Source organism: Aplidium turbinatum, chromosome 8 (assembly GCF_918807975.1).
Source record: "Aplidium turbinatum chromosome 8, kaAplTurb1.1, whole genome shotgun sequence".
In the NCBI taxonomy this organism is placed as follows: Eukaryota; Metazoa; Chordata; class Ascidiacea; order Aplousobranchia; family Polyclinidae; genus Aplidium; species Aplidium turbinatum.
This window is the reverse complement of record NC_137479.1, coordinates 21,174,877-21,187,098: the sequence shown is the minus strand read 5'-3', so window position 1 is coordinate 21,187,098 and position 12,222 is coordinate 21,174,877. Positions and strand designations below refer to the sequence as shown.

At 37.4% G+C, this 12,222-nt stretch overlaps 1 protein-coding gene across 1 annotated transcript in view; it reads left to right on the top strand.

Annotated features, from left to right (window-relative positions):
- Nucleotides 1-3,505: 3,505 nt before the first annotated feature.
- The window catches only part of LOC145775969 (membrane-bound acylglycerophosphatidylinositol O-acyltransferase mboat7-like), a 28,058-nt gene continuing 19,341 nt past the window's right edge, over nt 3,506-12,222 (top strand). Inside the window, exons 1-4 of the mRNA XM_082587378.1 lie at nt 3,506-3,607; nt 5,150-5,276; nt 7,897-8,050; nt 11,815-11,998. Of these exons, the coding sequence (XP_082443504.1) occupies nt 3,570-3,607; nt 5,150-5,276; nt 7,897-8,050; nt 11,815-11,998 (503 nt within the window). The 5' untranslated portion in view covers nt 3,506-3,569. The remainder of the gene's footprint in view (nt 3,608-5,149; nt 5,277-7,896; nt 8,051-11,814; nt 11,999-12,222) is intronic.

Below are 12,222 nucleotides of genomic sequence, written 5' to 3'. Positions count from 1 at the left end.
TAGCTTACTCACCTGCTCGACAAACCCATTACCCTAAACGACGCCTTGCGTATTCTATTGGGATGTCTGAAACCAACACCAACTGAGTTATTTCAGGTTAAGCTGTCCTAATCTCCGTGGCCCGCCGATCACTGGAGCCACACCACGCGTTCCACAATTACATCACCAGACCGGCGAGAAAGAAACGTCTCATATAAAAAAAAAAAACTTGTTGCTCAAGCACAATCCTCACTTGAGCATAACACCAGTGCTTCTTTTTTTGGATCTCTAACACATGGAAATAGGAGTGGACACACACAACACCTCCAGACATCTCTCCTTTGTTCCCCACGCTGGACCTATACCACCAGGAAAGGTGCTTAGTCGAGTTTCCGGGGTAGGCACGGCTCAAACGCCTCCACAGCCACTGGGCGCTTCGGATCCTTAAACCACGAGTGGGGCCTATCAACATTCAACAATTGTGGTGCAGAAGAACAGACCACTGCCCGACTTTTACTCCGGCGATTTGACAACGCCAGTTGCCACTTGGTCAGTCAACGTTAGACGGTTCTATTATCAAGTCGCTGCTCAAGAAATGCCGGGCATCTGACCCCGATAAAACACAGAAGATCAGTTCCGCGACGTATTACAAATATTGTTTTACCATATCAAAATACAATCCGATTGGAAGCTCACCAATCAATGGAAAGAGCGGTTTTCAAGTGTTTGATATGTCGGATTCCAGTTTGATGCGCTGTTCTTTAATCGTTGACCACCACAGCTTACCAATGACACGATAGCCTACTGCTCATTTCATAAAAAATTAAAATTTTGAACCCGCACTTGTGCTAATTTGTTGCGATTAACGTTAATGTTCTCATGAATATTACATTAGATCTGTCACGAGCCTATTTTTAGATATTCTGAGGTTTTGAGTTAATTATTAATTCACCGTGTAGTTAGGCTGCCGTACTTAACTTATGATGACCCATGAAAGTGATGTAACAAACACATAGGCCCAGTCGTGCATAATAACCACTAACCTACTGTATTTTTGAACGTAATAGGTTTACAAAACGTAGTAGTCAGCATAAAAGGATGGGAAATACAAAAAATAGCTTTGACATTTTATTTCTAACAGCTCCTCAGCCCATTTACGTCTCAAATGTTCGACTATCAATTTTATCATAAAGACTTTTCCTTGAAACGTAAACTAAAAAATTGTCAATTGATTTTTAATAAATAAGCTGCTGTAGGCTAATTTTTTTTATCACGTGATAATTTTTACCCCCAAAAATAACGTCAAGTTTCAGATTTTAGGCAAGACGCAACATTTAGTCAAGAGGATAATTTGGGCCCCAAATCAATACACTTCCAAAAAAAAACACACCGCATCCAAAGAATGCACGTGTTTTCGTTCTCGGGCCCCTTGGAAAAATTACTGGCCTCTAAAATCATCCAGAGGTGGACACTGGACATCCGCTAGCCTACTTTCAAAGTAGCGCGCTATTGCTGCAATAGCCTAGGCCAAAAAGTTGCGGGCACTACTTTTGTGTTTTACAGACACTGAAAAGCTCTATTCAAGTATGGTAGCCTAGACTATATCTTGTGAAGTCAAAGTGACCTTAAAAACGAATGATATCACCTTTCAGTAGCCTACCCCTTTTTTCACTGCCAATTCAATATGTTTATGAAAAACAATTTCTAAGTGAAATTTTAGTCTTAGTTTTCAGTGTTCCCATCAAAAATCTCTTAAAACGATTTGTTTTTTCCAATTAAATTGGAAAATAGCGAGTAGCCTAACTTAGCGGAAGTAGCCTACGAGTCTGCATACGACTGGAGCAAATCTAGCTCCTCTCCGCCACCGCTACATTGAGAAAAAAGTAGCGCGCTACCGCCCCCTCTAAACTTGTCCCGGGCCGAAAAGTAGCCCCTGTTGACGCTATACTGAGACTGATGCATCAACCAGTTTAACACTGAGCTAGTTTGAAACCATAATTTAAAACTAACCCCTAAGCCCAATGGTAGGCGCCTCATCAATTTTCTAGGCCCATGCAGTGACACACGCTCTCGCCACTACGCAACGGGTTTTTTGGAGGATAATGAAAGAGAAATAACTTCATTTGCCAATCAGATTCTATAATAGTAATACCATACACAATAAACTTACGGTACATCACAATAGCGGCACGCACAAGTAGGCGACGCTTAGTTTTGAATAATTGAATCTTACTAGCTTGGAGCAGCGAAAGACCGTTTGGTCATTTTGCTCCCAACCGGTGATGCTACAGTAATAAAAAATTAAAAAAAAATAGATGATTGGAAGTTACTTTATTTATTAGGTATCTGTAGCCTGGCCTACTTATTCAGTTAACTTTTCCCTACAAACTTTGAAAGTCTATAATGCTACAGCAGCAAAATACATAACCCATATGGTAAGCAGCTAAGCAAGGGAAGGAACCGGATATATTTCAATATGGTCACTTCTGTTTTTCAAGCAAAGCTGATACTGACAGGAAAAAGCAATATATCTACAGCAGGATGAGAAAGTTTGTTTTTCATTCGATCAAATTAAACGCTGATATAACGATAAGCATTGCCATACGGGACTACTTTTTTGAGAAGGGGAAGCAGAACAAAAATTTGACCAAGTCTGTGATTTTCTCGAAATTGCGCAAATATTTCCCTACATATCAAAATAGCTATTCTGTATTAAGCTTGAGATAACGATTGGAATGTCATAATGATCATGTTGATTTGGACAGTTTCATTGAAAGATTAATCAGTTAGTTAGGTAATTTCGTTGGTACCGTACCACATTAACATGTTGATTTGGACAGATTCATCGAAAGATTAAATAGATTCGGGTAATTTCATATTTCGTTGTTGCCCAAATTAACATAGGCCTATTGATTTGAACAGTTTCATAAAATAATCAAGGAGGCAGTTAATAGCTTTTTATGTAACATAGTTTATCCATGTATGCGACGTTTTTTTTTTACAACAATGGGAGGGGCAGATGCCCCCCTAGCTTGTATGGCTATGACGACAAGGGCAGAAAAAAATGCATACAGTAGGCTACCATAATTAGTCGGTGTTTGAAAAAATAAAAATGTTACCACTACAACTTGTTACCGACAGTGAAATCCGTTATTCCTTTTCATTTGCTTTGACAGTTGATCCACAATCATAATTTACAGAGATGCAAAAATACTGATATTGATTTGAACAATTCGAAATACTGTAAGTTAATGAAGGAAAGCTGAGAAAATTTCATCTAGCAACTATATTTAAACTGAATCATAAAAAAATATATATCAAATCATTCGATTTATTTTGTGTTTTTTTAGCAGTTCAGTTCAGTTCTGTTGTTTTTATTTCTGACCATCATAGCAGTTTAGTTAAGTAGCATAAGAATGAATTTTAGTCAAAGAGAAACAGGTTTCATTATTTCAACGTTAGTTTCTTTGGTCGTCGGGCTCTTGCTTCGTCTTGTTGGAAAGTTTCGATTAAAACGGGAGCTTCTTTCAGTTGTTGGATTAATACAAATTGTATTGTACTGTGGATTAGATTCCATTCACTTGTTGGTGATGATCTCCGTTAGTGTTACGTTGGTGAAGCTGCATTTGTGAGTTGTGTTACTGTTAAGCCTTTAACCTTAAAGCAGTAGGCTAGACTATAATGTTTTTCAAACCTTTTCTATCAGTAGGCTTAGTTTATTTACATTGTGTTTATAGGCTACATGGTTATCATATCTAAGGATATTAAAACCAAAGCAAAACGACAAATATAAAAAAAATGCAAAAAAGTCCCGAAACTGTAATTTAGGCCTATTGCATTACAAGCGAAGTTGTTTGAACTCAGCAGTACACTTTCCGCACAACGATTTGTTGCACTTATCACATGTGCCCACTGTGCGATTTTCTTACATTTCCTCTCCACTTGGAACAATTTTGTCATTTTCTCAGCCCTTTCATCTTCTTTAATTCTTTCCTACTACCGCCTTTTCTTGCTTTTGCATTAGGCCCAGCTAGCTCCTCAACCAACCGCTGAAGAAAGATTCTTCTCGGAATGGCATCATAAGTTATTTCTTTGTAAAGGATTCCAAGCATAGCCACTCAATCAGGAGTGTTGTGAAAGAATGTAGCCTACTGGCAATCTTCTAGTGAAGTTTTGGACGTAGCCTATATTTTCTTGCCATTAGGTCAACAATATCAACACCATATTCTGTGTCAATGAAAACTTTGACACTTTTCAGAGTCTTTTTGTCATTGTCAGCAATGATAATGGTTGGGTGTAGAGCGTTTAGAATAACCACCTTTTTTGCTTTGCCTTGGTGGACACTCAGTCACTCAGCGTCGCATCACCAGCCTTGAGTGAAGAAGCTCTTTCATGTGCTTCACTTTTGCGGGCTCGTCTTTTGGATTTTGTTCAGAGTCCCCAGTAAGCTTGTGTTTATTCTTCTGTAGTTTTGCAGTCAAATTGATTATAGTAAAAAAATGTCTGTAGTCACGTTCTTCCTTTATTTATGTAGAGTTTCATCAATCTCATGACCACCTAATTGGAAATAGGCTACGTTTACTCCTGGAACGAGTTTCATCTTTACCAACATACGAAAACCATTGATGGTGTAGTCTACTTACTATCTTTGTCGACGGCTAGTCAAAATTTCTAACCATGCTTGTCAGGCTTGAATGCTATGAATTGTATAAATGGACATCTACCTTTGCTGGGATAGAATTGTTTTACTATCTACAGTAGGCTAATGAAAGTCTCATGTTTATGAAATAAAATGCTGTTCCTTACGAACCTGTGCCATACCACCGAACAGAGAGCAGGTTCTTGATATAGCTTGCTTGCACATTCTTGATACAACTTGCTTTACGTAGGCTACATGCTCGTCATTCATACACAGTAGGAATAGACCTTAAACTTGATAAAAAGTCATGGGAGGGATAGCCCTTGAAGCAAGCAGGTGAAAATATATGCGCAAGTAAATCACACAGAAGAGTCATTTTGACTCCATCGGGCATTCTAGACTTAATAGGCCTACAAGAAAAACTTACGCAAAATGTAGCATTTAAAGTAAGTTATCTGACAAGACTGTTTCGCAAAGTTGTTGTTTATCTTATTTTAAAACACTTTTTGCTAAAATATTATTATTTTACAGAAATCCTCGCTTTGTGTTTCTGTATTGCTTTGCACATCGAGTTATTTTTGCATTATCAAAATATTTGGGACTTCCAAGAAATGAAGATAATCTTGCTAATGCTTTGATGTTGACAAGCACTCTCAAGGTGTGGGTTGCTACGTGATAACGTATTATAGGCTACAGATTTTTCATTAACAAAAGTGTTTTAGTTCTAGATCTTCAACTTTTCTCAACTTTTTAGACGTAGGCCTATGATAAAGTGTTTTAAAATGGATATTAGGTAGGGGCATTTATGACATATGTTACTCTTAACCCAAAAAATTGCAACAAATGGTTTTTCAACTGATTTGATCAGTATTGGGTGTCAGTATTAACATATTCAAAATCTTAAGGAATCCAACTTCCGGAAAGTGGTTATTTTCAAAATTGCTTCCAAGATGGCCGCCAACCATTAAAATAACAGTAAATTGACCATAACTCGGTGATCATACGACCAAAACATGTAGTTTTGGTGTAGGCTATATCATGGTTTTTATACCTTGTGAAGGCAATGAGACGTGGCCTACACAATGAAACCATTCTTACAATTGTTGAATTATGTGATACAGTAGCTTATAAATTCAATATGGCAATTCAAGATGGCTGTCAAAGCAATTAAAAATGAACAGTAACAATGTATTGGTTATTGAAAAAAACGGTGAATTTCTATATATATTAGGGTAAACTAAGCAGGCATAAAGAGTTCATACAATGTGATCATGTAGACCAGTAGTTCCCAACCGGGGTGCCGCGGCACCCTGGGGTGCCAATTGCAATGCTCAAGGGTGCCGCGAGATATTGCAATACTGCGGCCCATTCTTTATTTTAACTTTAACCCCTTAAGTGCAGAATTTATTTATTTCTAACCGAGTTTCAGAACGTATTAAGTTGCACGTATCGCAGTTATTCCCAGCTCCTTTCTAGAGGGTCGCTTAGTGGGAAGCAGGGATATCTATAACTACGGGATTGGAAACTCTATCCAGTGCTATACATCAGTAGGGTCATCACATTACTAGGACTACAGAAAGATTAACAAAATAAAATACCGACTAAAAGATATACAAAGTTAGATTTTGCAATAGTAATACAAAATGTACACTCACATAAACTTAATTGATGTATAAAAGTACATTTACGCTGCTAGAAAAAAAAAAACGATGAATCCAAAAAATGAATGAATGCAACGAGTCCAGAAACAGCCTACTGTTGTTCTTTAGCATTGTGCGTACTGCAAATCGGATCAGAAGTAAATGAGGAGTGTTCAGCAATCAGTGAAATATGCTGTTGTATCATCAACTTGTTCACTGATCGATCCAGTGCGAAACCAATCCGTTTACGACGTCATCAGAACTAAAACCAATAGTCAATCTGGAAATTTTTTAAGCAGCAAACAAAATACAACATAACTGCACTAATGGAATACAAACAAATAAACAAACCAGGCAAGCATAGACCTTACAATTTACAGGTGAATTAATGATTACACTTTTGGTTGTTCGTTTAGCCTACTACTTGCTACCCTTTGAGGTCAATTTATGTGATTATTTATCACAGCAGCGCACAAAGAAAAATGACCCTACTGGTGTATAAAATGGTTTTCAGTTCCACAGAGTTTCCAATCCCGTAGTTATAGATATCCCTGGTGGGAAGTCGCTGGCGGTAAGTAGATAATCCGCGGTAAGCCTTTGTTTTCTCGCCCAGGAAAAACAGCGTGGAAGAGATTTTAACTCGTTGCTGTTCTTTCCATAAAAACGTTTGAAACGCATCATTAGACCTATTGCCAGGTTTCATGATTTTATTTTGCGAAGAATTTGAGAAATCCAGTTTTACTGGACTCTCATATTGTTTTGAAACTTAAAAAAGAATAAATTGACATTCGTAGCGATGGAAGTTTTAAGCTTATGCACAAGCAGATGCCTCTCCACGACTTCTGGATAAAAATTCAAAACAAATATCCTTGAGTTGGAAAGAAATCTATTGTGCTTTTGCTGCAGTTTTCCACGTCATAGCCTACCTATGTGAGAGTGGATTTTCCATAACGAACTTAAAAAACGAGAACGATTCTTTTAGTCGACAAAGAAATGCGAGTGGCTTTATCGAATGTGCCCCCACATATTAAGGGACTTTGTCCAAGAAGTCAAGCCCAAATTTCACACTGACTTTTGAATAACAACATTTATTTGCGCGCGCTATACTGTACAACTCATTCTCTGTTATTTCATACAGTTATTTGAAATACAGAAACCTCATAGAATTGATCCAGCTTTGCCAGGGTGCCGCAAACTATTTATCTCTTTGATAGGGTGTCGCAAGGTCTAAAAGGTTGGGAACCACTGATGTAGACTCTTGACATAATCAGCGTAAAGCAAGCACATGGATCAAGTATTACTAAAGCTCATCCCTGTCACTCGCGATGTCATCATCTGTAATAATGTGATTGCTCTATAGGTTGATACATGAACCAGTTTGGCATAGTCCACATTCAGCATGACATGGCAGCCTATATATCCGAAAACTACAGTGAGGTGGACACGATTCGCAATTGCAGTGTAAAATGCAAAGCAATTATTTTACTGGTAAAGCAAAATAAATTCAGGAGGCAATAACCCTTCCCATAGTCCACGTATACCTAACTGCGTTTCTCACACAGGTTCTAATTTTATTTATTAGGTTAACTTGGGGGTAATTATGCAGGAAATATTACTTTTCTAAACAAATTGTGATAGATGATAACCGTTGCATACGAAGTTGAAGATTACAGGAGAAAAGCTGATTCATCACCAAACAACAAATCAGCAAAGAAATGGTTGCAACTCGATCATGAACCTTCTTCGTATGATATCTTTTGTTTTATGACGTGTTTTGTTGCTATTTTTTCAGGTTAGTAATTATTTTTTTAACTTAATCTACAATTTCGTTTAAAGAAAATATTTTGCAAAGTGTTTAAAATTGTTTATCCATTAATTTATAAAAGAAAAGCATTTAAGGTGTGGCACATTTAAGTCATTAACAAATACATAGGCTCTATTTTCGTCAAAAGATTATGCTTTTATGACATAAAATACTAAAACGAATACCGGTAGCTAAAGTTTGTCCGCCCCGTTTGCTCAGTTACGCTCCCGGCTCAAGATCACGCGCCACTGGTTCGGCTCTCGGGGTGTGCGCTTGAGCAACGCATTCCAGGACTGCTCTCCATTCAGCGGCACCTAGTGAATGGAATAATTTCCCGTCAACAACACTTCAACAATCGGAAAACTTCACTGCCAATTTCGGTAACCGGCCCTGCGTCAAGAGCCTCTACAAGTACGCGAAACCACCAAGAATAACCAATCAAGGCTATGTCAGTCAGGGGATCAAGATTCAAAACCAAAACTAACTAGCCTATTTCTGCAACAGTATGTTCTAACCAGACTGTAATTTTGTTTAACATCAAAACTTGAATCTGTAAGTTAACAACCATAGGCGTAACCAGGGGGGGGGGGGGGCGAAAGGGGCCATGCCCCCCCCCCCCCCAATTTTCAAAGTTTGGATTCCGAAGTTGAACCCTTCGTTGAAAATATAATATAATTTGTATAAATTTATATCGTTTTCCAAGACATCTGGCTATTAACACCCCCCCAGGACTTGTTTTAGACACACAGAAGGACACCAATAAATTTTGCAAATCGTAAATCGCGCAAAGTTTACGCGATTTACGCTTTTTTTACTTATCTGTGGAAGCAATTTCAGAATAACTTACTCTGTTGGGTTTTGTGTAAGTTAGTTTTTGTGTAGCTGAGTTTTTTGTGTTCTCTAATTTTAGCCGCAGTTTTTGCCCGTTCGTGTGTAACAGCTACCTTTAATAAGTTAATAGCTGTTTATCTGCTAATAAATTTCATACAAATATTACCCTGAAAGTGTTTCCAGAAAGCGGTATAATCCATTATTTGAGTGTAAGTTTGCAAAAATTTCCGGGGGAGCATGCCCCCAGACCCCCCTAGAATACGCGTGCCTTCGGCAAGCTTTAATCCCCCACCAGCTTTATTGCTTTCCTTGCTTAACCCACCAAGATACGCCACTGCACATCAGGTGGCAATATCTTAAATCAAACACTTTGTCGTTCTCTTCAATTTATCAAATATTTGGCCCCCCCCCCCAAAATGTTTTTCTGGCTACGCCACTGTTAACAACGTTAAATTATTGACTTTTTAACAATGCACTGGTCACAACAATTGTCAGATATTGTCTGAATTGCTGCTTCATAGACAAGAAGTGTTTGGGAGATAGTAATGTAGGCTACCAGTTGAGTAGTTTCAGCCTTATTCATTAATTTCATGCTTACGAACACCATTCCAGTTTGCTTTTTGACTGCTACTACATTTATAACTTACTTCAGGATGCAAACAACAACAAGTCTAACTATTAGCCTACTAGGCCAATGTTAAAACAGCTTTGGATTACTAGCCTACTAATATAACCATTTTTATCCTACAAAATAAAAGTACAAAATAAAAGTAAGAATAGTGTCGGCTGCATAGCCGGGTGGTGAAAACACTGAAACGGCAATCGAAAGGGCGCCGGTTCGACACCGCTCAAGAGCATGCGGCTGTGTCTGTGGCAGGACACTTAAAGGCATGCCTGAAGGTGGACACGAAGATTGGCTTCCTTGCCTTCCCGTTCACTTAATCTAAATCTTCAACCACCGGGTGTAAGCCTGGATACGACAAAAAAAGTAAGAATCTTACTAAAATTAAACCTTAACATCACCAAGGTATTTTAGCTTGATGTACTGTAATCGTTCGCCATTTTAAAAGTCTAACAATAGCAGATTTACTTATTCACTAGCAACTGATCAGATTCTCAATCTTTTGTCTTTACAATCACTGAGAGAAATACACTGACGCAGTGGCTGCTCAGTTCCTGTCTTAAACATATTAGTAATATGTATTAGCTCTACGTTAAAGCACTCACTGCTTTCTTTTTTCTATTGTAAAGCTTCTTTGATTATTTGTTATCTTATGGGTGTTCACTAAGGTGGTCCTGAAATGTATGAGAAAAAAAATTTTACCAAAAAATTCCGACCACCCTATCATTTTTTTACATTGGCTGGAAGAAGGTACCAAGCAAAATTACAAAAAAAATTGGTTTATGATTAGAGTTGCTATACGAAGCTCAAAATCTGGGATGTAATATTAAGTTATAATTGGTTGGTGTGTAGAGTATATTTTAAAGGTGTTTTACGGGACTGAAATGGCCTCAAATTTTCCAACAGTCAACACAGGACAAAGGAAAGGAGCATGTCACCTTCTTGAGGTACAGTTAAAAAAAGAACTTCTACTTGACGTGACGGCATCATATACTTGACCTACTGATTGGTGCAGTATTCAAGAACTCAGCCTGAGTTAGTCACCTTGAGCGCATAATTGGACTAACATCCACCAGCTTCAAGTCTATATCAACAGACTCAACCATCAATTTGCCAAACAAATTTTGTAAGCGTAGTTTAATTTGACCTGCACTGAAATCGTCAATAAAAAACGAGCAGTGAAAACAAAAAGTTTTGGTTGAGAATAGGAGAAAAAGTGAAATAAGCTACTGGTACACTTTTATCAGGTAGCCTGGCCATAGTCAAATGTTAGACACTTTGTTTTGCAATTTTACTGATACTCTGTAATCAATAACGTTTGACCTGTTGCAGTCACAGATGGCTGAGAAACATAAATTAATACAATATACAATTCAGCAGAACTGACAAAACTTTATAGCCGAAATTACAATTTGTGTGATTTTGACCCTTCAATTCTGCATAAAAAGCGTTTTTCTAAATAACTTAATTTATAGTGTTACTAAGATAAAAAAAATCTTTCAGGACAGATGGAAGCTTTGTGCTTTCTGCTTCTTTAGAGGTCTGTTTGACCCTTCCAGCTTTAGTAGTTTTGAGATATTGCAATTTGACGTTTATTTGACCTTTTAAATGTTTGGCACGACCGTTGGAGGGAGCCACCCCCACAAAAACTTTGTAAAATTATTTCTACGTCCGTGTGGCACCTTTTTAGGACCTTTTTAAAAATAAAAACAAAAGTGTTTCTCAGTCCACCCTAACAATTAAAGAGCTAAGTTACATTGTGTAGCCTAAGTTACGTCTAGGCCTACATTGTGTTTTAAGTGACAACTTATATGATTATGTGGCACCTCTAGACCGTTAGACACTGTTCAATTTTTCTAAAACTTTATGCAGTAACATATTTTAGACAATGAAAACAAGGTAAGGTGATCGTAACAAATTTCTAAAAAAATAATTCTGAACCCCCCTAGTGTTCACTGAACATTTAAGCTACTATAGTAGAGAAATAAAGATAAAAAATATCAGGAATTAAAGGAGACAAACAAATTGCACTTTAAATTCTTGAAGAGAACACTTTAAGCTAACAAAATAAATTCAATGGGATTTTGAAAGGGCAAGCAAACTGATTTTAAACAAGTAGCTTAGTACGATCACAAAAAATCTGGATTGTCAAAATAAAAAAGTTGCTGTGAGTTTAACGAGTGTTCAGTGAAAACCTGGAATATAGTCTAATCCACTATTGAGTACCACCCAGTAAATACAATTGTAAACCTGCAATATGGCGGATTTAGGATACTTATCAGCCTTCGGTATCTTTTAGGTCCAATTTATAGATACAGAACTTACTACGATATGCTACACACTTACGTTGATGTACCAATTCGATCAGAAATGCGATTGAAAGGGAAAAAACTGTCAATCGTCGCTATTGCATTTTACATCACTTCGATATATTTTGGACACATACAAAACGAAAACTTTGAAAAAGATTGGTTTATTGTCAGGTAAAAAAGTGATATTTAATTTATTTCATTGCAAGAAATCAGATAAGCTATTATTAAAGTAGTCTAACTTAAACCTCAAGTCCGTTAGTTTAGGCCCTTTAGGATGTGACTTATCTTTTATTAGAATAAGGAACATTACCCCAAGAAAGCTAAATGTAAACACTGACTCCTTTATTTTGATTCACTTGCAAGGAATGGTTTAAATCAAAGATGTGTTCACGCGT